Below are 25,837 nucleotides of genomic sequence, written 5' to 3'. Positions count from 1 at the left end.
ATCCCAACACCGGGGACACCCTAACACCGGGGACACCCCAACACCGGGGACACCCCAACACCGGGGACACCCCAACACCAGGGACACCCCTACACTGGGGACACCCCAACACCGGGACACCCCAACACCGGGGACACCCCAACACCGGGGACACCCCAACACCAGGGACACCCCTACACTGGGGAGATGGAAAGGGTGGTTTGGGATGAAGTTCGGCACAAAATCAATCATTGGTTCCCAGACAATGCGGTGACAGAACTCACAACCCTGGGCATCACCGAGAAAAGCGTGAAGAAGCCAGACTGAGAGCGAAAGAGGCACGGAAATAGAGAGAGAGAGAGGGAGGGAGAGAATGAGAAAGAAGAGACAGAGAGTGAGCGAAAGAAGTATAGATCTGGAGACTGTGCGAACCCGAGAGCATGTGATCGAGCACGCGCGAGAGAGCGAGAGTATGAGAGAGAGAGGGAAAGAAATAGATATCGAGAAAGAAAGAGAAAGAACGATAGCCCCCGTGAATAAACAGGAGGATCCTCAGGTCCAGTGAGAAAGAGAAAGTGATAGAATGAGAGCGAGAGAGAGAGAGGGAGAGAAGAGAACAAAAGAGAGGGAATGAGAGGGAACATAAATCCTGTGCCCCAGTACGTCCCATTGGAACAAATCCCTCCTTTTTTTTGGCACACGCCGGGGGGTGGGGGGGCAGGGTAGTGGTCAGGGTTTTGGGGCCCTGTTTTCTCATCCCATATTTCTGGGGACGGGTCTGGCTTTGCAAACCCACTCCCAGACAATTCAGGCCACCTGACCCCCCTCTCCAGGCTGCCCGTCCCCTCTCCAGGCCGCCCGTCCCCCTCTCCAGGCCGCCCGTCCCCCTCTCCAGGCCGCCCGTCCCCCTCTCCAGGCCGCCCGTCCCCTCTCCAGGCCGCCCGTCCCCTCTCCAGGATGCCCGTACCCTCTCCAGGCCGCCCGTACCCTCTCCAGGACACCCGTCCCCTCTCCAGGCCGCCTGTCCCCTCTCCAGGCCGCCTGTCCCCTCTCCAGGACGCCCGTACCCTCTCCAGGATGCCCGTACCCTCTCCAGGCCGCCTGTCCCCTCTCCAGGCCGCCTGTCCCCTCTCCAGGCCGCCCATCCCCTCTCCAGGCCGCCCGTCCCCCTCTCCAGGCCGCCCTGCTGAATGCACGCTCAGTCTGTCTTGAAAGAAAAGCTCTGTGAAGCTATATTTTTTGGTCAGGTCATTGTCTTTCTCACACAGAATAAACGCTCTGTGCAGAAGAGCGGGGAGATCCAAATAGTCTAACCTCTTGCTGGACAGTGTGCTCTCAATGGCAAGCTTTGTGGTTAGACTCCAGCAGTTACCCCACGCATACTTTGGGGTCCCCAGGCCTTGGTTCTTCGCAACCTGTGCCTAATACTCTCCAGAACTAGGTAATCAGGGTGAGTTCCCACAGCGAGAGACACAGAGAGAGCACATCACATTCAAATAAACTGCCCGGGAAGTTCCAGGGTGGCTGTTTCGCTGTCTGGAGTCTAGGTCTGAGGCTGCCCTTTCACTGCTGGAGAGCTGGATTAAGGCCAACAGCCTGGGCAGATGGGGTGAAGTTCTCTGCTCTGATGGAAAGACTCGGAAGGGCAGACGAGGGTCAATAGTTCTCTGCAGAGGCAGACAGACGTAATTTCTGAGAGTGATAGACCTGGGTTGGCCCCTCTGTACCTGTGTGTGTGATGTATGTGCAGCTTGTGTATGGTATGTGTGCAGTATCTGTGTGTCTGTGTTTTGGTATCTGAGTGCTTCGTGTGCTTGTATGTGTCTATGGGTTTCTCTGTGTGCGATGTGTTTGTGTACGAGTGGGTTTGTGTGCCTGCGCGTTCCTGTGCGTGTGTGCGCGTGCAGTGTGGGAGTGCTCCTCTCACAAAAAAAACACAGTAAGTGCACCCGATTTAATTTTTACATTCCTTTAATTTTATTAAGCCTAGAAAATCTTGCGCTGTATTTGACCGCAGCCGCCCGCAAAGCGATCGAGACGTGCTGAGGTTAGTGCCTCCGCTCTGGGTGTCTGTGAATTCCATTCGAGGCGGAATGGGTTTGATGGCCGCGGTTTACAATCTCTTGCCGCTGATTCCGTCTCCGGGGCTCAATATCAGCACCAATCCTCATCAGTGACGGACTGCCGGAGGAACTGCTCACACAGCGCATTCTGCAACAACAGAGAGGGCATCATCAAAACCGTGTCCTAGTGCACTGCAAAACAGTACACACCTTTCACACCGTTCATGTGTCAGCCTGGCTCAATCGCTGCGAGTCAGCCTGGCTCAGTGGCTGTGTGTGTCAGCCTGGCTCAGTCGCTGTGTGTCAGCCTGGCTCAGTCGCTGTGTGTCAGCCTGGCTCAGTCGCTGTGTGTGTCAGCCTGGCTCAGTCGCTGTGTGTGTCAGCCTGGCTCAGTCACTGTGTGTCAGCCTGGCTCAGTCGCTGTGTGTCAGCCTGGCTGAGTCACTGTGCCTGGCTCAGTCGCTGTGTGTGTCAGTCTGGCTCAGTCGCTGTGTGTGTCAGTCTGGCTCAGTCGCTGTGTGTGTCAGTCTGGCTCAGTCAGTGTGTGTCAGCCTGGCTCAATCGCTGGGTGTCAGCCTGGCTTAGTTGCTGGGTGTCAGCCTGCCTCAGTCGCTGTGGATCAGCCTGGCTCAGTCGCTGTGTGTCAGCCTGGCTCAGTCGCTGTGGATCAGCCTGGCTCAGTTACTGTGTGTGTGTCAGCCTGGCTCAGTCGCTGTGTGTCAGCCTGGCTCAGTCGCTGTGTGTCAGCCTGGCTCAGTCGCTGTGTGTCAGCCTGGCTCAGTCGCTGTGTGTCAGCCTGGCTCAGTCGCTGTGTGTCAGCCTGGCTCAGTCGCTGTGTGTCAGTCTGGCTCAGTCGCTGTGTGTCAGCCTGGCTCAGTCGCTGTGTGTCAGCCTGGCTCAGTCGCTGTGGATCAGCCTGGCTCAGTCGCTGTGTGTCAGCCTGGCTCAGTCGCTGTGTGTCAGCCTGGCTCAGTCGGCAGCTGAAACACAGATGGAGACTCTCCTCACCTTTTTTACCTTCACGACATCCCGCACATGGTCTCGGTTTCTCTCCAGGGTTTTGGTCTCTTTTCGTGAAAGATGTCTTTTCATCCTAAACACAGCAAAGAAATTGTCTCAATCTCTCTCCCCGACCACACCGTGTGACTGACTGCCTCTTTCTCTTTTACTCTCAACAGTTCTCACTGTGTCTGTGCCCCAATTTCCCTACCTCTCTCAGTGCTCCCCCTCTCTCCCGCCCTCCCTCATTATTCTTCCTCTGTACATCCCTTTCTCTCTCTCATTCTCAGTTCCATGCTCTCTCTCCTCCCATCTCTCTCGCTGAACTTTCCCTCCCTCTCTCAGAATCTCTTGCTCAGTCTCTGTCTCTTTCTCTCTCAGTCTGTTTCTCTGTCAGTACTTTGCTGTCAGTTTGACTCTCAGTCTCTCCCTCTGTCTCTGAGTCTCTTCCTCTTTCTCTCGGAGTCTCTCCCTCTTTCTCTCGGATTCTCTCCCTCTTTCTCTCAGAGTCTCTCCCTCTCTTTCTCCGTCACACACTCGCTGCCTCTGGATTACTTACGCCGAATCGCTCTGTGACAGGAAAGTGGCGATAAAAGAAAACACAACCACGATGGCGACGGCCAACAGAGGACTGTCTCCACTCAGCCAAGCCCACACCGCGGCCAGCCGGCGCTGAGAGCGACAAAAACAGTGTTAACACGGCAGACAGTGTTGCCGACCTCCCAGAGGGCTGCAAAGTCATCCCCTCCCCGAGCCTGTGGTGGGCCTTCGGTCACCACGTCACCACCCTTCTCCATCAGGACTTTCCCTCTTATTTCCTTGAGCGCGATGGCGCGTAAAACCAAAGAACCTTTAAATGTGGAGCTTACAATGATACAAATTATATCCACCCGGTCTATTGTGTCTGTTCAAGCTGCACATTTAAACCAATGGACCTTTAATGTGCTTGAACATATACAAATCACACAGACTGTCTGTCCGTTTATGTCTCTGTCTGTCTGTCTGTCTGTCTCTCTCTGTCTGTCTGTCTGTCTGTCGCTCTCTGTCTGTATCTATTTCATCATCCGAATGATAAACCGTTTGCTAAAACACAAATCACTGCAGATGCTGGAAATCTGAAACAAAATCAGCGGTCGCTGGGTACACTCAGCAGGTCAGACAGCATCTGTGGAGAAAGGAAAGTGAGTCAACATTTCGGGTCCACGTGTGCTGTTCATGGTGTCCGTTATAAAAGGGTTATTATTATCCCAGAACTGCGATTCAAATGAAAGCGCATGATTTGTGGCGTTTTCATGAATCGTCCGGCTGGTGAGGCTGATTATCGACAACCCTGAACCGAGGTGCGAAAGCGAGATGGTAATTATAATCCCTACATCTGATGGGGTGCCTGTCATGTCAGAAGGGCCTCCCGGAGGGCTTCCCAGGCTTCAACGTTCAGTGTAGTTTGTTTGACGTGGCAGCCCCCATTTGTTCAAAGCCACAACGTTGCAAACAGCCGAGTAGCCAGAGGCAGGTTTATGTGTTGGCCAGGACAGATAAAGAGAGAGAGAGAGTGAGAGGGAAATAAAGGGTAAGAGAGAGAGAGAGAGGGAGAAACTGCCTTGTCATGTTGCGGGAGGTCTTCAACAAACGCCCTGAAGAGCACACGGTTCATTGTTTGGACGGTGCAATAGATAAAGACAGAGAGCGACAGAAAGATAGACCGGAGAGAGATAGACTGCAACCAGCAGAAAGACAGAAGAGGTCAGACAGACTGAGAGATAGAAAGATAGACAGAGGCAGAGAGACAGACAAATAGACAGAGTCAGAGACAGATAGAGACACGGAGCAGCAAACAGAGAGAGGGACAGTGAGGGAGAGAGACACAGAGAGAAGGATAGGGAAGGAATGGAGTGAGGAAGGGATGCGAAGATACATTGGAAAAGGAAGTATTGAAAATTTTTTGGAGAAGCCCTGAGTCCAACCTGCCCTGCCCACCCAACCAAGTCTATCTGAGGCCTTTATGCCCCCACCCTCTGTCCTGTGACACCCCTTCCCTTGCCTCCTTCAACATCTGTCTCAAGACCTTCCTCTTTGACCACGCCTTCAATCATCTTCCTAACCCACCTCCTTGACCGCCACCTCCCTCTCCCCCTCCTCCCCCTCCCCAAGTTCGGGTACGAACACCCCGACTGTCCAATGTCTCTGGATGTCCGCCTGACGTGATGGTGCAGTGTAAGCACTACTTGTACTGGCCATTGCCACGTGAGATGGTGGCGTAAGTACCGCATGGAGCTGGGCCGCCTCGGCCAGTCTCTCTCCCGTCGCGAGGGAGATGGTTTGTGTGGCCAGGAGGGGGACAATGGCAGCAGCCAACCAGGAGATGGGTACCAGGTAAGCAAGGCAACCGAACAGGCGGCGTCTCATCCAACCGCGTCTGCTCCTCTGGACCAGCTCCCTGGAAATGAACACAGACACACAAAGATTTAGAAAGGCTTTAATGTGTTAAAAGTTAAAATGTAAATAATAATACGGGGCTGATCAGGGTGATAGGTTTCCACGCGGGTCAGGCACCCGGCTGATCACGGGGACGGGTTTACCCGTATACCTGGGGTCTCCAGGGAACCCTCTTACCTGTCCTTCAGAAGCCTCTGGTTTGTCCTCTGCAACAGGAGCTCACAGTCGCTTTCCAGCTGCTCTAATGCTGTCTGCACGGCCTGGTTTACACTCTTAGTGATGGTTTTGCAGGTCTCCTCAATCTGATTCACACAGCTGCTGAGCTGGAAAAGCAAACCTTCTGGTTATTATGCAGCCAGTTTGCGCTCAGAGGCTGGGGGGGTGGGGTATTTGTCAGCCAGAATCTCTCTTCTCTTTTCCTCATTAATTTGTACAAAGCCAAAGAACGACACTTCCGGGAAGGGAGAGAAAATGACATACCTGGCTCAAATCAGGGATGTAGATGGTTTGCATATCAAATCCGCACTGGTTAAGTCCTGGTTTAGAGCAGAGTTGCTGAGTGACTTGGATTAACACCCGCTGTAAGAGATCAAAATTTACCAGAAAACCTCACCGTCAAATTACCAAAACCCTCACCATCAACGCAATTCTCATCAATCAACCAATCTTCCAATCATCAACAAACCCACACAACATTACCCCCATCTGCTGAGGATGGAGTGATGGTGTACAGGGTCTGGTGAGGATGGGGGTGATGGCGTGTGGAGTCCGGTGAGGAGGATGGGGGTGATGGCGTGTGGACACTGATCAGAATGGGAGTGTGTGGGGTGGGGAGGACGAGTGATGGTGTGTGGAGTCCGGTATCCTCACCTGCCGATCACACTCATTTCCAGCCGTGTCAGCTTTGCTCAGGTAAAACCGTAGCCTCTCCGCGTGCTTATGGTTAAGCTTCTCCACCACGCTCAGTGTCCGCTTACACAAAGCTTGTCCCATTGGCTCGAAAAACACGTAAATAAGATCAACCTTTTCACCTGTGGTGGAAAATAAGCCACCAGCCGTCACAGCACAACTTTACACAATATTCATCAATACTTGTTCTCTCCCTGTTCACCTTTAAATCCTGCCTCCTCGCCTTTTACTCACGCAACACCCACCCCCCCCCGCCCTCCATCCTTTACTCAGGCAGCTGCAGCCTCCTGTATGTTCCTCATCCCCTCTGCTCCACCATCAGCGGCTTTCAGCCATTCTCCCCGACCCTTGTCACTCCCTACACTACACTTCCACTTTTGCCTCTACTTCAGATTACACCTGAAGACATTCCTCTTGGAGCATGCCCACCAGTCCTCTCTCTCTCTCTCCCCACTGGAGGGAAGATCACTTAATTACGGAGAGTATTCGGTGCAGGTCGGTGAGCCCAGAGTGCGCGCTGGGTACTGATGAAGTCTCACATATCTTGCCATTGAAAGTGCTGATTGACAAAGCTTTCCCACCACTCTGACCCGCTAGTATTTTGCGCTTTGTCTTCCCAGGTTATTGGGAGCTGAATAGGAAGAGTCCCTGCCCCCAGTCTGTCTGCCTGTGTCCTGCTGAGGAGCTGAGTTCTGTAACAACAACAACAAAATTATACTTATATAGCGCCTTTCATGTCAGGAGGACATCCTGACTTTCCTGTGTGAGCAATCACAGAATTATGAGTTGTCTTAAGTGGACCAAAGAAAATCGCAGACTCTGTTCACTTCATCAATGCTGACTGTATAGCTCAAATGCATGAAAGTCAAGGCCAACGGAAAACGAGTGGAAGTATGTTTACAGCACAGTTTCACCATCATCACTGATAAGCTTCTTTTCGTGGGCAAATTGCTTGTTCTTAACTATACAATGGACATTAAATCTATCGTACTCAGACTTGTTTGAAACAAACTTTCGGAATTTTGGTAAAGGCGAAAAGATTTTGACAGCTGTGGATATCACTGACAGGTTGAGACTGTCTGACTCAAACAATGTTTTTAGTAAAGCTAAATTCCAGATATCTTGACAAGGTCAATGTGTACGTCTTTACAAAATATAAATGGATGGGAAACAAAGATTGATAGGTAAAACGGTAAACGAGCCATGGGAGGTCATCAAGGATTCCCTGGTTTCGATTCCCGGCAGGGTGAAACCTTGGACACGCTTCCTTACTCCACATGCCTGATAATAATCCCTCAAAAAAAAATTAATTAGTCATTTCAATCCATGACTGTTTGTGGGACATTGTCGTGTGCATTTGGCTGCCGCATTTCGCCCACAAATATGCAGTCAATTCACTTTACAATATATTCTGTGAAGCGCTTTGAGACGTCGAGAAGATGTGAAAAGCGCTATACCAAATGCAAGGATTATTATTATTATTTTTATTATTATTGTTATTAAGGAGGAGATGGTTAGGATATAGACCAGACACATCCAACGCTAGAGCTCCCTGGATGATTGAGGGAATAGCAATTAAAATGAAACAGAAAAAGGAGGTTCATGATAAATGTCAGGTTCAAAATACATGAGAGAATAACGCATAATGCAGATAGTGCAGAGGAGAACTGAAAAAGAAAATAATAGGGGCAAAGAAAGTGTATGAGAAAAGATTAGCAGGTAACATAAAAGGGAACCCTCAAGTTTTCTATAGACATATACAAGTAAACCCAAACATTTAAGAAAGTAAAAGGAAAGTCAAAGGAAGGGTGGGGCTGATTAGGGACCAACAAGAAAAACTTCTTGTGGATGCAGAGGGCATCGCTGAGGTACTCAATGAGTACTTTGCTTCTGTCTTCAAAAACGAGAAAGCTGCTGATGTCACAGTAAAGGAGGAGGAGGTGGAGAAATTGGATAAGATAAAAATAGTGGAGGTAATTAAAAGGTTAGCAGCGCTCAAAGTAGAAAAATCACCTGGTCCAGAGATGCATCCTACGTTATTGAGGGAAGTTGGGGTGGAAATAGCGGAGGCTCTAGCCACAATCTGTCAATCCTCCTTGGATGTGGGAGTAGTGTTGACTGGAGTGTTGCAAATGTTACACCCCTGTTTAAAAAAGGGGAAAGGGATAAACCTGGTAACTGCAGGCCAGTCAGCCTAACATCAGTGTCGAGAAAATTTCTAGAGACCATAATCTGGGGCAAAAATAATTTTCACTTGGAGACGCATAAGTTAATTAATGACAGTCAACATGGATTTGTTAAAGGCAAATTGTGTCTGACAAACTTAAGTGGTTATTTGATGATATAACAAGAACATTAGTACAGCGTCTTTCACATTGGGAGTACTTCCCAAGGCCCTGGGGAGAGGATTGATGAAGGTAGAGTAATTGATATAGTGTACATGGACTTTCAGAAGGTGTTTGATAAGGTGCCACATAATAGACTAGTTAGCAAAATTGAAGCCCATAGAATAGAAGGGCAGTGGCAGCATGGATATGAAATTGGCTAGGAGACAAAAAGTAGGTGAACAGTTGTTTTTCAGAATGGAGGGAAGTATACTGTGATGTCGCACAGGGATCAGTACCACTCCCCTCTGCTTTCTGTCTCCCAGTCAATTTTTTTGGATCCATCATTCCTTTAATCCCATGGGCTTCAACTTTGCTAACAAGTCTATAATGTGGCACTTATCAATTTGTTATCATTGTTATTAATATTATTAGAGTATTATTATAAGTTGAGTGCTCAGGCCCTAGAGTCGGTGCACAGGAGAGCATTAAATATGATCTGCGGTATTACAGGAATGAGATACCATCACCGATTAGACAGGCCAGAGTTCGAGGTGTGCAGATTTTAAATGGGATTGATGTTGAGTTGCGGGGAGTGTAGAGGTGCCCTTAGGCACGGCTGAAAAGGAAGGTCTTCTTTTACGATCTGAAAATGGGAAAGATGAAGGTGCGGTGGAAGGATTGAATCAGAGAGTTTCTGAGGTTTGCAACTAAGTCACTGTGAGCACAGCCTTCGATGGTAGAGTGGAGGGGATGACGGATGTGCAGGAGGCTGGAGTGAAGGAGCTGATGGATGATGAGGGGTGAGCAGGTTGGAGAATCATGGAGTGGCGAGGTGATACTGTTCTGTTCTATAATAGGGATCCAGAGGAGGTCAGGGTGAGGACTGGAATAATGGACATGTGGAGTTTGCCGTAGGTGACGACACCCACTTCAGAGATTTTAATTAATTGTATTTTATGAATGATGGAGTGGGAGAGCAGGGAATTGGAATAATCGAGGCGGAAGGTGACAAACACATGGATAAGGGTCTCCACTGTATTGGACATTAAGTATGGCTAGAGGCAGGCAATGTGGTGGTCCTGGTCAGGGCAATGATGCGGAGGTGGAGGAAAGCAATCCTGGTCAGGGAGTGGATGTGGGATAGGAAGGACAGCTCGGGATCGAAGCTGACACCTTGGTCACACAGGTTTGGTAAGTTTGAAGAATGGGACAGGAATTTAAGGAGGTTGGAGTCACCGCTAACAAGGAGTATGGCTTCTGTCTTGTCAGCATTCAGCTGTATAAAGTTAGCGCCGATCGAGGACTTGATGTCTGACAAGCAAGAAAACAGAACATCAGCGGTTCTGGTGGAGGAGAAGTAGATTTTGGTGTCCTCTACATGTATGTGGAAGTTCAACCCATGACTTCAGATGACATCCCTGAGAGGAAGCGTGTAAAAGAGGAAAATATGGTAGCCGAGACCGAGCTTGGGATCTTGTGAGCTTTGGGAAATCTAATCCACTTACCGATGCGAACAAGAGCCTCATCCACATCAAACTGATATGTCATCTCTCCGTCCACCAAACCCGGAGTGTCAATAAACGTTACCAGATTGAAGTCTCTCTGCCGTGAGGGGCAAATCTCGGTGCTCAGGTGATCTGTCAAACCTGATACAGATTGTGTTACCAAACCGGGTGCCTGACACATGCGGCAATACATTACATGCTTAAGAGTATCTAAACCAAACTGAGAGTTCCACACCTCCGTACTTCTCTTATCCAATTGAAAGACCTGATACTGTTAACAATAAAGATATTTAGTCCTGTAGCTCAGTGATCAGAGCACTCACTTCGCAAGCGAGAGACCTGGGTTATATTCCCGGCAGGATGAACTGTTGGCCAAATTTCCTTACTCCACATGCCTCTGTTTACCTAGCAGTAAGTAGGAATCCGGTTGTTAGTCAATTGGCGGATCCCTTTTCCGAGGATAATAATCCTTAAAAATAATCCCTTATTATTATCCCATCTAGACATGGAAATGTTTAAGAGAATTATAAGAATGGAAATGCACACACTCTCTTTGGAGGGATGCATCCTGCTTACCTAATTCCAGAAAGCATTAGGCGCAGGTTTGCAGAAGTCAAGACTTGTGGACTCCAGTGTGTGGGTTGGGGTAACTGCTGGAGTCTAACCAGTAAAAACTGCATAACTTGCACAGAGAGTGCACGGCCTGGCAAGCTTTCCTGCTGCTTAGACACCAGCACACTGTATCTGGGTTGCAGGGTTAACAGGAGCTGAGTGGGAAAAGTCCCTGCCCCCAGCGACTGGTCTGCCCTTTCAAGTTCTGCCCATGATCCAGGTTGGTTGGTCTGTCATCAGCAGTGCCCTCGAGCTCTGCCCTGCCTGACTGAGGAACCGGACGAGAGACCATCACAGAGGGTGGACTGATTTCTGACATTCCGTTGCCAGACATGTCAACTTGGAGCCAGTTCACTTCCAAGGAGATCTCGATTATCTCCAAGGAACTGCTGCTGAATTGTGACAGGCTTGCACACTCACCGTTCTACTGAAAAGTACACCAAAAAGGTCAAAGTTCGCCTTGTGAGTGTGAGTATTGAGATCATCTGCCCAGAGAAGGTGTCTGTTACTCATATTTCTTTATCAAAAAGCCTTTTTAGCTACATCTGGATTCCCAGTTCGCAAAATCTAGCTTCTGATTCACGTATTGGATAACCCTGTCTCAGACTACGACACAGAAAAGGCCATCTCACCCCAACCACTCCCTCCTAACCACTTGAGTCTTCACCATGTTCCTCACTCCCACCTCCCCACCTCCCTCCCACATACCCTTCTATTCCTCTCCCTTAAGTGAAGGCCTCTCTCTTCAGTGCATCTACACTATATGATCCAACCACCACTTCAGCTAGTGAGCTCCTCAATCTCACTCACCTCTGTGTAAAGTAGGTCCTCATAAATTATCTTAGATCTCTGAGTCACTATCTAACACTTGTGTCCACTGGCACACACAGTGGAAGCAACCTATTTATGTTAACCTTATCAAATCTTTTCATAATTTTGATTGGGTCCTCTATTAGGTCCTCACTTAAATGTCTGTTCTCTCGCGATAAAAGGCCTAATATATCCAGTTATCCTGATAATAGTAGCTGCCACCTCTCGTATCATCCTTCCAAACCGTCGCGGTACACTCTTACTCATTGCTTTCTCTGTTTTATCGGAACAGAATTGAACACCGTACTCTAAGTGTTACCTTCTAAGGTTTTGTTGGAAGGTAACACTTAGATTACGGTACAAATTCTATATCCCCTTCTCACTCTAATACTCTATGGATATAAAGGTAGCCGTGATCATCTGGGTGTCTGACCCACTTGTAAATCTGTCCCCACTATCAGTCGTGTCTGTGTGATCCGCGAGGAAACATGCTACTATGATCAGCTGTGTGTCTGATCCATGCAGAAACCTATTGCCATGATCAGCTGGAAACACGTTACCAGCATGAAAACACGGCACAGACACACAAGCCCTCACGCCCGCGCACAAATACAAATTCACAATCACAGACAAACGCGCACACTTACACACACATATGCACACACAAACACAGAGAAATACATAGACATTCACATACATACAGACACACATCCAGACACACGCATGCAGGCACATACAATCACAGATACACATATAGACACTCACACACATACAGATAAACACACAGAAACACACAAGCAGACAAATTCACATGCAAATGCATACACACAAATGGATTCACATACACACACACAGACACACAAAGATAGACACAGACATTCAGAAAGGCGCGCACACACACACACACACACACACACAAAGACACACACATGTTTGCAAGTACCTGAAATCTCCTCCAGGTCTTTAAACTGTGGGTACAGATGGAGGGTTGATTTTCCCTGTGGAGTTAACATTGAAGGAACCTGACTCACATCTCAAAATAACAAAAAGGTGAGCTCGCGATCTCTGACGAGTGTCGTGACTGTGTCATTTTTGGAGGCAGACGCAGCGGCCAAAGTGCAAACTACACGGGCACACACCTTTGCACACTCACAGGCACAAACACAAAAAGACACACTCTCACACACAAGCGCACACATGGCTGGGGAAGACAATGGACGTTGACGAAGAGTGTGGCGATGATCATGTGGAGTTTCAGAAGAGTGAGTTGTTGGGTAGGGTGGGGTGGGGGGAGTTGAGGTGGGGAGACAGTGGAATCTACTGAGGCCTTTGGAGATGGGGGTGAGGAATTCAGTGAGCAGCTTCAAATTCAGCAATCAGTGCGGTATTACTCACAGTTAAAGATTCTCGCTTTCGGCCACTGGTGATGAAACTGAAGGCCTGGGTTTCGATGGCGACCCCTGTTCTCTGAACAGACTCCCCGATGTACCTGTAACCCACAGAGGGCAGAGAACTCTGTGAGAAAGGGCCATAGGAGGCAGGGAGCACAACAGACAATGAATACTGTTGATAATCCTCGTGTCTGACCACCAAAACACTCCCACCAACCTCCCGCCCACAGGAAGACATCTCAATGCATTTCAGAGGAGTCACAGAGAGTGGTCCTATCTTCATCAGGATATACAGAATACACCAGCACCTCTCTCGGGCTGCCTAGCCTGTCTACTGAGTCTCAGATCTGGCACTCGTTTCTGTAACCAACTCTTAACAGGGACTGGAATCCGGTAAACCCTCAAACCCAATCAGTCAGATACACAACAACAGTGGTACTGACGATACAGGGATGACAACACATATCCAGGCATAACAACACTACTAGTACTAGGACGACTGCTACAACTAATTGTAATATTACTAATAATCGTTGCATTCGATATTGTACCTGGTCGCACTGCGACGTTTCAAAACGCTTCATAGACGATGCAAAATTTGACTATATGTTGTGGGCCAAACGCAGCAGCCAATTGCGCACATCAGTGTCCCAAAAACAATTGTGGATTGAGTGACCGGATTTCTTGAAGGGGTTATTACTCTCAGAAAGCGATATGCAAATCGACCAACAACTGTGTTCCAAATTACCGCTAGGTAAACAGAGGGATGTGGAAGCAACTGAAATTGCCTGGTGTTTTCGCCCCACCTGGGAATCCAGGTCCTCTCACAAGCGAGGTGCGAGCTGGACAAGCAGCGGGAGAGTGATATCAATGGCAAGCTATGGGGATTTAGCTGGTTAGACTCCAGCAGTTACCCCAACTCAAAAGTTGAAATCCCCAAGCCTTGGATCTTGCCAACCTGTGCCTATAACTTTCTGTTGTTGTGTTCTGGAGGTGTTTCTCTGGAGAGAGTGAGCATTCCAACAATCTAGCTCTGGTATTTCCATGTATAGGTGGGATTCTCATCGTGGTTTGGATAATCGCAGCCATGGTGATGGGCATCTGTATGTGCCAGTTAAACGGCTGCCCCCCCTCCCCCCCCCCCCCCAACCCCCCACCTCCCCCCAAAAGAAAGTCAACAACAGGAAAACTAAAATGGGGCAACTCGAGAACAGCAATGTTTCACAATCAGCCATCGTGTCAATGACGAATCTTAGTGGGTATAATAAGGGTCCAGGGGTTTCTGCCTGTCTGTCTCTATTTCAGTTTCTCTGACTCTCTCTTCTTCTATCAGTTTCTCTCTCTGTCTCTATCTCATCTCTCTCCGTCTTTCTCTGTCAGTTTCTCTACCAATTTCTGTCATGGTCTTGGTCTCAATCACTCTCTCTCTCTCTCTTTCTCTTTGTCTGTCTCTGGCTCTCTATCAGTTTCTCAATCTCGGTCTTTCTGTGTGTCTCTCCCTGTCTATGTTTCTCTTCGTTATCTCTTTCTCTCTCTCAATCTCTCTCCTAAGCTTGGCGTCAAGATCTCCAGCGTCCGTCAGCCCGTCAGCCAACCCACGTGATGAGTAAACACAAGCCGTCATTGTTGTGGTTGTTGTGAAGACGTTACCAGTTGATGAATGAGCTCTTCCCAGCCGAGTGATTCCCCATCACCATCACTGTTATCTTCCTGTTCTGAGCCTGGAGCTTCTCACCCAGGTGTTTGCCGATCGTGATGAGTCCTGTAAAAATACCCGTCATAAAAACATCTGACCTAGCGCCATTTCACCCTCTCTATCAGTCATTCTTTTTCTCTCTCTCTGCCTGTCTGTCTCTCTCTCCAGTTCGGCTTCGAGCTCCGCAGCTGATCAGCACATGGAAACACACCCTACGTGACTGACGCTGTCTCAAGGCGCTTCTCAGGATATAATATATTAATAATAATCTTTGCATTTGATCAGCACCTTATCACGTGATATCCTTCAAGTATACTGTAGATATACAGTCGGTTTTGTGGGTGAAATGCAGGTCCCACAAACAGCTGTTGGGCGAGTGACTGATTTTATTTGTGAGATTGTCGGCATTGTGACATTGTGATAATGAGACGCTCTCTCCCCCCAGCGCTGATAGCTATTAATTGAGCCAGGCTGATACAAAGCGATCGAGCCATGGTGGTCACCCGGCCATTGATCCAGCTTTATGCCAGACCACTGAGCCAGACTGGCACACAATGACTGAACCAGGTTGACACACAGTGACTGAGCCAGTCTGACTCACAGCTACTGAGCCAGTCTGACACACAGCGACTGAGCCAGGCTGACACACAGCGACTGAGCCAGGCTGACACACAGCGACTGAGCCAGGCTGACACACAGCGACTGAGCCAGGCTGACACACAGTGACTGAGCCAGTCTGACACACAGCGACTGAGCCAGGCTGACACACAGCGACTGAGCCAGGCTGACACACAGCGACTGAGGCAGGCTGACACACAGCGACTGAGCCAGGCTGACACACAGCGACTGAGCCAGGCTGACACCCAACAACTGAACTGGGCTAACATGGGAATGAGCAGGGCTGACTGGGACCTTTACCAGCTGAGGTTAGGCTGAGACTTCAATGCCTCCACTGAGTTGTGTGAGTCTCAGATGAACAGCTGCGGATTTAGTTGTAAACAACAACCCGCTGATCTCAGCATCTGGAAATTGAGACAGAAATATGACTGTCCACAAGCGAGAGGCTGATCAGCTGCTGCGGTGTTCTGTTACACTCAGTGAAAAATCAAACAGACACAGAATCAGAAAGAGAGAATGAGTGCGCGAGAGAGAAAAAGATTGAGTGAGAAAGACAGAGAGAGTGAGAGAACAAGAGAAAAAGAGGTATAGAGAGAATCAAAGAGGAAGAGGGAGAGATTGAGTGAGAAAGACATAGAGAGAGAGAGATGAAGTCACGATATGAAACTTGTGGTGTCCCCCGTGCTGACCCCCCTCACCCCTGGACCTTCCTCACCGCGTTCTGGGGCTGTGTAGAGCTGGTGACAATCCCTCAGTATCTTCTCGTTGGTGGACAGATCAGCTCCGTCCTCCGGGCTGCCTGTGGCTCTCGGTGCGGTCTGGCCTGACATAGCACCGAGAAGAAGTGCAGAGCAAGAGAGTGAGGGAAAGAGTGAGAGCAGGAAAGAAGCAGAGAGTATGAAAGATAGAGCAAGGGAGAGAGAGAGAGAGAGAGGAGGGGCGGTGGGGGGGTGGAGAGTGTGAGAGAGAGAGAGAGAGAGAGAAAGAGAGAGAGAGCGTACAAGCGAGGGAAAGAGTCAGTAAGTGAGGGAGAGAAAGGGTAAGGGTAAGGGCAAGGGAGGGAGGGAGGGAGGGAGAGAGGAGAGAGAAAGTGTGGCAGAGAGCAAAAAGAAGAGACAGAGAGTGTGGCAGAGAACGAGAAGGAAAGAGAGAGTGTGGCAGAGAGCGAGAAGGAGAGACAGAGAGTGTGTCAACAAAATACAAAATTACGCAAAATTACATTTCACGTTGGAAGGAAATCACATGGTGCTGGACAGTCAGGGATTCGGACCCAAGCAGCAGGGGGAGTTGGGGTAATGGAGGGTGGAGGGCAGGGAGGGTAGGTAGGTAGCCAAAGGCACGGTTGAAGAGGAGGGTATTGAGACATGCCTTGAAGGAGGCCAGGGAGGGAGCAAGGTGAAGTGAATGTGGGATGGAGTTCCAAAGAGTGGGGACAGAAAGGCTAAAGCCATCTGATGGTGGGCCAGGCTGGGTGGGGGCCCTGGAGCAGTGCCCGCCAAGCAGAGGGAGTGGACAGGTCAATGTGAAGTTAGCAGCGGTGGAGGTCTTTGAAGGCGAGGACGAAGATGTTGAATTCTATCCTCGGGGGGATGGGGAGCCAGTGGAGACGGGCAAGGGTGGGGGTGATGGATTCACAGATCCTGGAGAGGACACAAGCTCCATAGATCTGGATAATCTGCAGCTTGTGGAGGGAAGAGTTGGGAAGGTTGACAAGTAGTCGTCGAGCCTAGATGTGATGAACGTGTGAATGAGGGTTTCAGCGGCCTGAGGGTTGAGACAGTGGTGGAGTTGGGTGATATTGGGGAGGTGGAAGGCAGAATGGGACATGGTATGGATGTTGGGGAATATAGGACAGTTGAGGGTCAAACAAGTTGCCTGGGTTACTGACTGTCTCAGTGAGGTGGAGTGTTCATCCCTGGATTGAGATGCTGCTGATGCCTGAAGTACATCCCCCCAATGTGAAAGGTGCTCTATAAATGTAATTTTGTTGTTGTTGTTGTTGTTGAGGTATGGAGGCGTTGACGGGAGCAAATTAGGAGGGCCTTGGTCTTGTTGATGTTCAACTATAGAAATTTGGCTCTCATCCAGGACTTGATGTCAGACAGACATTCTATCAGGACAGCAGTGGTCCTGAGATAGAACGAGGAGAGAGAGATTGAGTTGGGTGTCATCCGCTTACATGTGGAAGTTGACCCCTTGTCTGCAAATGATGTTACCAGAGGACCAAGGACAGATCACTGAGGAACATAGCACGAGACAGTGCGGGAGCTGGAGGAGTTTGTAGTGATGAAATGGAAATGGTGTGAGAGATGGGATCTGAACCATTCTAGGACAGAACCGTGAAGGTTGACGTAAGAGGGGAGGCGGTGGATGAGGATGGAGTGGTCAACTGTATCAAAGGCAGCAGCAAGGTGAGGACGAGGAAGCAGAGGGAATCCTGGTCACGGATGGACAGAATGTCACTTGTCACTTTGCTCTGGGCTGTTTCTGTGCTGTGGGCGGTATGGAAACCCGATTGGAGAGGTTTGTGAAGGGAGTAGCGGGAGAGGAAGGAGCGAAGCTGGGAAGCCACGACTCATTCCAGGAAATGGAGAGGAAAGGGTTGGAGATGCGGCAGTCGTTTGAGAGCAGGAATGGGTCCAGGGAGAGTTTTTTAGGGTGGGAATGGTACCAGTGGACAGTGAGAGGTTTATGATGTCTGTGAGAAGAGGGGCAAGGAGGTGGAGTTGGGAGGTAAGGAGAGGGTTAGGAATGAGGTCGAGGGAGCAGGTGGTCGATTTCATTTGGGTTATAATGGTGGTGAGAGAGGAGGAGGAGAAAGGTTTGAAGGTGTAGAGGGAGGGATGGGTAGGGGCCGGGGTGGGATGCGGAGATGGGGAGGAAGGACAGAAGCAGCTGAGAGAATCCCCTCGACTTTGGATTGGAGGAAGACCAGCATCTCCTCACAGTTGGCATTGGAGGTGAGGATGGGAAAGCCATGAAAGGGTGGGCAGAGGAGCTGGTTGGTGATGGAGAAGAGGAACCTGGAGTTGTCTTGGAGTAGAACAACGATTTAGCAGAGGCGAGGGCGGTGCGGTAAGATTTGATAAGGTCCAGCCAGATCTGCCGATGGACCGTTAAGTTGAATTTGAGCCAGGTGCAATCAGTGGTGTATGTACCTATGCTTTAAGGTGAGTAGAGGTGACTGGTGTGCCATGGTGAACTTTGTGAGTAGGAGATGGTTCAGGAAGTAAGGGGAGCAAGGGCATCGAGAGTGGTAGATAAGGAGTTGTGGAGGAGAGTGACCAAGGAGAATAGTTCATTGTTGGAGGAAGCCCAAAGGGGGAGGAGTTTGGATGACTCCAAGGTATCGGGGAGAGGAGGGGGGAGATTTTTTCCAGCGGTTAGAGATGAAGGTGGGTCGGGTGGAGGTGGCGAGAAGGATTGAGGAGTTAAGGGAAATGATTGGATGGTCTGAAATCACTTTGTCGATGATGGTGAGGTCCGAGACAGTGAGGTCCTGAGTGATCCCCAGGTCAAAGGGATGATAATGGACATGGGTGGTGGAGTGGATGTGGATGGAGCGGTTGATGGAGGAGATAAGGGAGGAGAAGTCAGCAGAGGTAGAGCAGGAGGGAGTGAAGGTTGAGGTCGCTGAGGATGAGGAGGCATTCAGAGCAGAAGGAGAGGGTAGGTAGAAGGGTGGAGATGTTGGGGAGGAAGGTCGCTGAGGGTTTGGGGGGTGCAATAGATTACAAGAATTTTGAGGGAAAGGTTGGAGGGGTGATAAAGGGTAAGCTGCTCAAAGGAGGGGGAGGTTCTGGAGGAGTAAGAGGATAGGCGGAGTGGACACTGGGACATGAGAGAGACACTGCCATAACAGTCATTGGGTATGAAGGATGGTGTAGCCGGGTGGTGCGGCCTCCATCGGGGGAAGGTCTTGCCTGGAGTGACCCAGGTTTCAGTGAGGGCGAGAATGTCGATGTTTCATTGACAATGAGATCTTGGATGGTGAGTGTTTTATTGGAGAGGGAACGGATATTTTGTAAGCCGATGCTGATGGGACAGTTTTTGGCAAAATGTGGGGCATGGGCGTAGGAAGGGGGAGGATTGCCAGAGAGGGTGGGGATGTGGATGAAGGAGGAGAAATTGGCCCTTGGGGTCCGGTGCCAATTGGCCTTGCAGCGAGAATAGGGCATGGGCAGGCAGAGTGGCTGCTGTTGGACAGCCAGGGGCGTCTGGACCCAACGGAGGGTTCACAGGATGGAGCAAAGGGAGGCAGTGGGACGGTCAAGCAGGGATAGGAATTGGAGAAGGCGGGGGGAGAGGGTGGGGGGAGATTAGAAATGATCGGGTAAAATGGAGGGTAGAGGACAGGGGTGGGAGCATTTTGGGCAAGCAGCTCAGGTCGGTGGAAGTAGCCAAAATGTGTACGTCAAGACTAAGAGCGAACGGGGTGGGGGGGCGGGTGTACTGGTTGGGGGCGGAGGGGGGCCCGGGGGTGGGTGGGGGGGTTAGCGTGGCATGGTTAGCCCGCTGGAGTGGATCATCATGGGGAGAGGGGGACAATGTTATAGTCCTGAGTCCAGAAATGGCTGCGATGGCACTTTGGACCAGTCATGGCGACATTATGGGATATTATACATAGGTAGTTTGGGCATATGTGCAAGCAACTGCCAGGAAGGTGGAAGGCAAACTAGATGGACCTTGGTCTTTTTTTTTTGTCTAGTTCTTTCTCTCTATCCCTCAGTGCAATACGTGTACATTATCTGCATACATATTGTGGAATCTTGTAGCTCAGTGGTTAGAGCACTCGCCTCACAAGCGAGAGACCTGGGTTCAATTCCCAGTAGGTCAAGGCATTGGGCAAAGTTTCCTTACTCCACATGCCTCTGTTTACTTAGCAGTAAGTAGGAACCCAGTTGTTAATAATTTTGAAGGGATAATAATTCCTTCAAAAAAAATATTTTAAATTGGTCACTCGATCCATATCTGTTTGTGGGACACTGCTGTTCCCAATTGGTTTGCGCGTTTCGCCCACAAAATATACAGTCAATTCATTTTACAATATACTCTGACGCTTTGTGACGTCTTGAAGACGTGACAAGGCGCTATATCAAATGCAAAGATTATTATTATTATGAGCTATCAATCCCCATGTTTAAGAGTACCAAAGCCAGTTGAAGGGTTCCACATAAATATGTTTACCTAGATATGGAAAAGTCCCCATGAGATTAATTAAACATCCAAACCAGCGAGGAGGGCATTAGAATAATCCAGTTGGGAAGTGATGAAAGTGTGGACTAGGATTTTCGTTGCTTTGGTTGTGAGCTATCGACTGAGGCAGGCAATGTGACGGAGGTGGGAAAAAGTGATCCTGATCAGGGAATGGATGTGGAGCAGAAAGGAAAACTGAGGATCAAACCTGACGCCTAACGTGTGCGTGGGTTTGGTGAGTCTGAGGGAGAGCCTGGGAAGATTGAGGAGTTCAGACCCACAGGAGAGAAGATGTTGATGGGAGCCAAGATTATGGCTTCTGTCTTGTTGACATTCAGCTGCAGGAAATTTGCATTTATCGAGGCCTTGATGTCCATCAAACAAGCTGACGAAACATCAGTGGACTGGGACTCATAGCTGGAGGAGGAGAAGAAGATTTGGGTGTCATCTGATACATGTGAAAGTTGACCCCATGTCTGCAGATGACATCGCTGAGAGGGAGCATGTAGATAAGGAAAAGAAGGGGCCAAGGATGGAACCCCTTGGGGTATCCCTCGGATGATCAGGCGGGGACGCGAGGAGAAAATGCTTGCTGAGATATATTGTTGGCGGCTAGTTAAGTAGGACTCGAACCATGCGAGTGCTATCCCACAAAAGTGGATGAGGGAGGAGAGGCGGTGGATGAGGATGACTGAATCGACTGTGTTGAACACGGCAGAGAGCTCAAGGAAGACAAGAACTCAGAGGGAGCATCATTTGTTACTTTGACGAGCGCTGTCTCTGTACAGTGGGCAGGGTGAAAACCGGACTGGAGGGGTTTGAGTAGGGGATGGAGGGAGAGGGGTGAGCAAAGTTGGTTTACAATGACGCATTCCTAAACTTTGGGCAGAAAAGACACAGAAGGAGGCCATTCAGCCCATCGTGCCTCGGCCAGATCTTTGAAAGAGCTGCCAACAGCTGCCGATTCCCCGCTTTCACCCATAGCCCAGCAACTTTTTTTCCTTTTTACATATCTATCGAATTCCCTTTTGAAAGTTATTATCGAATCTGCTTCCACCATCCTTTCAGGCAGTGCATTCCAGACTGCAACAACTCTTTGGGTAAAAATAAATTCTCCTCGTCTCCCCTCAGGTTCTTTTGATAGTTATTTTAAATCTATTTTAAATCTGTGTCCTCTGGTTATCGATCCACCCACCAGAGGAAACAGTTTCGCCCTATTTACTCTTTCAAAACCCATCATTGTGAACTCTTCTATTAAATATCCCCTTGACCCTTTACTATGTTTACAAGTTTTGTGTCATCTGTAATCTTTAAAACTTTTCTCTCTATACCAAAGTCCAGGTCATTAATATATTAAGAAGATCCATGCACCTAATACCAGCCCCTGGGGGACACTGCGGTATATCTCCCTCGAGTCTGGCAAATAACTATTCATCACTATCTTCTGCTCTCTGGTCTCCCAGACAATTTTGGATCCATGTTGCTACTATTCTGTTAATCCCATGGGCTTCAATTTTGCTAACAAGTCTATTATGTGGAACTTTATCAAACGCCTTTTGAATGTTCCCTTATTGTGACAATGCACAGGTGTAGGTTATTTATAAAGAAGAGAAGTAAATTCTGGAAATCCCTCAAATATATATTTTCATTCACGTACTGCCTGCTTGCGGGACATTGCTATGCCCAAGTGATTGCCATGATCGCCAACAACAACAACAGCAACAAATAACAATAACATTTATAATAATAGTACATTTCACATTGGAAGGGTATCCTAATGCGGAAGGTCTTGAGACGGGCCTCGAAGCAGGTAAGGGAGAGGCGAGGCGAAGGGGCTTTGGGATGGAGAGCCAGAAAGTGTGAGCAGAAAGTCTGCAGGCGGGCTCGCCAATGTTGGAGTGGGCAGGGTGGGGAACATGGAGAAGGTCAGAAGGAAGACACAAATTGGTAAAGGTCACAGAGGTAGGGAGGAGGAAGAAAGCGGAGAACTTTAAAAATGAGGAACAGGATCTTGAACTGTATTCTCTGGGAGATGGGGAGCCAGTGCAGCCGAGCAAGGGTGGGGGTTATAGGGTCACAGAGCTCAGTCCGGGAGAGGTCACAAGCTACGGAGATCTGAATAATTTGCAGCTTGTGGAGGGAAGTGTTGGCAAGTCCGGCCAACACGTGTTTGCAGAGTCAAACCAGATGGATTAAGGCACGTCTGAGAGTCTCAACAGATGGGGGAGAGATAATGACGGAGATGGGCAATGTTTAGGAGATGGAGGAAGGCAAAACAGGTCATACCATAGATGTGGGGTTACAAAGACTTTTTTTTAGTCAAGCATCACACCAAAGTTCCATACTGTCTCCTGATGTGGAGAATATAACAACTAATAGTGATGCTTTCAGCGCCCCAGTCACAGATGGGAGCATCACAGGAAGATCTTGGTCTTGTCGACATTCAATTGGAGAAAATTGTCTCTCATTCAGGAGTTGATATCTGCTAGACAGTAGTGGTCTTGGAGTCAAGGATGGAAGCCTAGAGATAGAGTTACGTATCATCCACGTACACATGGAAGTTAACCCCACACCTGCAGATAACATTCCTGAGTGGGAGCAAGCCCACAAACTGCACATTCGCTCCACTTTACAGTAAATCCTGTGAAGCCCCAAGAAAGATTGTATATCAAATTTAATCATTATTTTTATACATTTCAATGCTACATTTTCAACCCCAGCTAACTATTAATCCCTTACTCCTTCTGTTTGGTCAGCCAGGTGCCTGAAATGTGGAAATCAATATGATATATTTAAGACCTGTAACTATATTAAAGAGTTTGCAAACCAGACTGAAAATTCCATCGTCCCACCTCTCCATGGAAATTCCCGTGTGTTGGAAAGGAAGGCTCACTAAGACCAAAGAGGGACACATCCAACTTTTCTCATTCAGGAGAGTGTCAGACACAGAGCCAAACTGGGGGACTCTACAGTGTGTATTGAGGTGCCGCTTCAGTTGAACTCGCAAACATTGCACAGCTTTCTATTGAAAGCATTGTCTGGCAAGCCTTCCTGCTGCTTGCCCAGTTCCTACCATCCTCTATCAGTTAAGGCTTTGGTTTATTGACAGAAGCTTTGTGGAAGAAACATGTTGCTAGTAGCTGGTCTGTCGCCAACCCTCCATCCCGCCTACCCCTCCCTAACCACTCCCCATACCCCCCTTCCCCCCCGCAAATCCTAGCAATTAGAAGTCTGGGCTGTCACAGCTGGAGTACTGTGGACCCATCTGACCCTAGGAACTATATTCTATATTGGATTAAATGACACAGCTATAGTGGTGGAGATTGCACAAGCAAATTCACATTTTGTTCTTTGCCACCATAGCCATGTAATGTCATCCAATTCTGCTGCTTTTTCCCCAATCACATTGCTCCTGGAGTAGGTGAAATACATTCTATTGTTCTTTCGGAAGGTGTCACCATGGCTCAGTTGGCAGTTGTCTGAGTCAGAAGGTTGTGTGTTCAAGTTGCACGGCTAAACAGACACTCCAATGCAGTACTGGGTGATTTGCTGTATTATCAGAGGTGCTGCCTTTCCAACGAGATGTTAAATCGAGGCCCCATTTGCATTTGTTCAAGTGCCCATTGATGATAATAATAATAATCCTTGTATTTGAGACGTCTCAAAGCGCTTCACAGAATATAATGTAAAGTGAATTGATTGTATATTTTGTGGGTGAAATGCAGCAGCCAATTGCACACAGCAGTGTCCCACAAATAGTCTTGGATTGAGTCGTGGAAGATCTCATGGCACACTTTGAAAAGAGAAAGTGGTCTTGCTGGTTTCCTGGCCAACAGATCCCCCAAGTAAAATTGGTCACGAACTTCATGGCTTGGGTCACTGCTGTGGATAATTGTCTACCACCTTCACCTAAAATAAAGTGATGATTACAGTCTTTAATGATATTTTTCTCAAGTTTTTATCTAAACTCTTTTCAACTAGTGAAACACAGACAAACGCAGCCAAATAAATACAGACGAGTCGTTGTGTTTCTTTCTAATCATTGTAAAATGAAATCCATTGTCAATTGGTACCTTCAAAGGACAAAATATAATCAGTGAGAAAGGAAAGATACCAGGAGTGGGGCTCGAACCCACGCAGACAACTGTCCATTGGATCTTAAGTCCAACGCCTTAACCACTCGGCCATCCTGGTTCAAGAAACTTATTTCGCTCACAAGACATACAGTCAGGACACTGTGAAGAGCTTTGATCTGTCTTGATGAAGTGATAAGTTGTTGTGCCAAATGCAAGGATTATTGTTATTATGTTTATTGACGTATAAATTAACCACTGAGCTGTAGTTCACTCAAGGAGTGGGTGCCAAGGGTGGGAAACTAAAGGCCAATCATCTTAAAGCTGATTGTGGACATGGGAGTTTTGTGATCAAAGATGAAGTGACTAGTCATTTGGAAAAGGAGAGTATAATTAAGAGCAACAGCTTTAATAATAATAATCCTTGTGTTTGATATAGCACCATTGGCGGAAGAGCCTTCAGCCACTCTGCCCCCAACCTCTGGAATTCCATCCCCCAATCACTCCACCTCGCCCCCTCCTTAGCCTCCTTCAAGACCTGCCTCAAGACCCTCGTCTTTTACCATGCCATCGGCCACCGCCCTTCCACTCCCACTCCCACCCCCCCCACCCCAGCTCGGGTCTGAAATGCTGTACACTGTCCAGCGCCTTGGGACATCCTCCTGACGTGAAAGGCGCTATACAAATGTAATCTTGTTGTTGCTGTTGTATCCATTTTGCCGAACTCCAGCTACAGTTTGACCGAAGAATGGAAACCTGGTATCACTGTGCTTCTGGCTGCTGCTTTGGTAGATTATTCTCTCTGGTGAACACAATCTTTTTAGCTTCAATCGCTTCGAAGTAGTTTTGGAGCACAACTGAAAAGAAAATATTGTACCGAGATATCGCACCTATAGTAACAGTTACTGTGCTGCTCTGCTTGTCAATATGCCAGGTCATGTTCAGTGGGGTTGCTTCGCAAAAATCATTCTGCAGTTGATTCATGCATAGATAGCATTGTTTTGGTTGAAAAATTGTTATAATAATAATCTTTCCATTTGAAATCAATGGTCCTATTTAGTAAAAAACGCAATGAGTGAGATGTATTTGTCTGGTGAATAATTGGCATATGCGTGGAGGAAATAAAATATTAAAAGATAGACACGACCAACATGGGGCTCAAACCCACGATCCTGAGATTAAGAGTCTCATGCTGTGCTGCCTGAGCTACCCGGGCTCCTTAA

The 25,837-nt window shown here is 48.5% G+C and overlaps 1 protein-coding gene and 1 non-coding gene across 4 annotated transcripts; both read right to left on the bottom strand.

Moving 5' to 3' along the window:
* Positions 1–1,932: 1,932 nt before the first annotated feature.
* Positions 1,933–16,325, bottom strand: LOC103186048. Of its 3 annotated transcripts, XM_042342021.1 has the most exons (13): positions 16,061–16,112; positions 15,646–15,749; positions 14,682–14,793; positions 13,036–13,129; positions 12,584–12,638; positions 10,219–10,359; positions 6,348–6,508; positions 5,958–6,056; positions 5,655–5,800; positions 5,307–5,478; positions 3,601–3,713; positions 3,051–3,135; positions 1,933–2,190 (listed from the first exon to the last, which is right to left on the bottom strand). In XM_042342021.1, exons 3-13 carry the CDS (start codon positions 14,726–14,728, stop codon positions 2,134–2,136), a joined length of 1,170 nt encoding a protein of 389 aa, XP_042197955.1. In that variant the 5' UTR covers positions 14,729–14,793; positions 15,646–15,749; positions 16,061–16,112; the 3' UTR covers positions 1,933–2,133. The 3 variants fall into 3 exon arrangements, with proteins under 3 accessions (XP_042197955.1, XP_007903046.1, XP_007903047.1); XM_007904855.2 differs by lacking the exon at positions 15,646–15,749 and having other exon boundaries at positions 16,061–16,260; XM_007904856.2 differs by lacking the exons at positions 1,933–2,190; positions 3,051–3,135; positions 15,646–15,749 and having other exon boundaries at positions 3,652–4,206; positions 16,061–16,325.
* Positions 16,326–24,652: 8,327 nt separating this feature from the next.
* On the bottom strand, positions 24,653–24,735 carry trnal-uaa. Its single transcript has one exon. It is a non-coding gene; the product is annotated as a tRNA-Leu (tRNA).
* Positions 24,736–25,837: the final 1,102 nt, after the last annotated feature.

Source organism: Callorhinchus milii, unplaced genomic scaffold (assembly GCF_018977255.1).
Source record: "Callorhinchus milii isolate IMCB2004 unplaced genomic scaffold, IMCB_Cmil_1.0 Scaffold19, whole genome shotgun sequence".
Classification (NCBI taxonomy): Eukaryota; Metazoa; Chordata; class Chondrichthyes; order Chimaeriformes; family Callorhinchidae; genus Callorhinchus; species Callorhinchus milii.
This window is presented reverse-complemented; position numbering and strand designations above follow the sequence as displayed.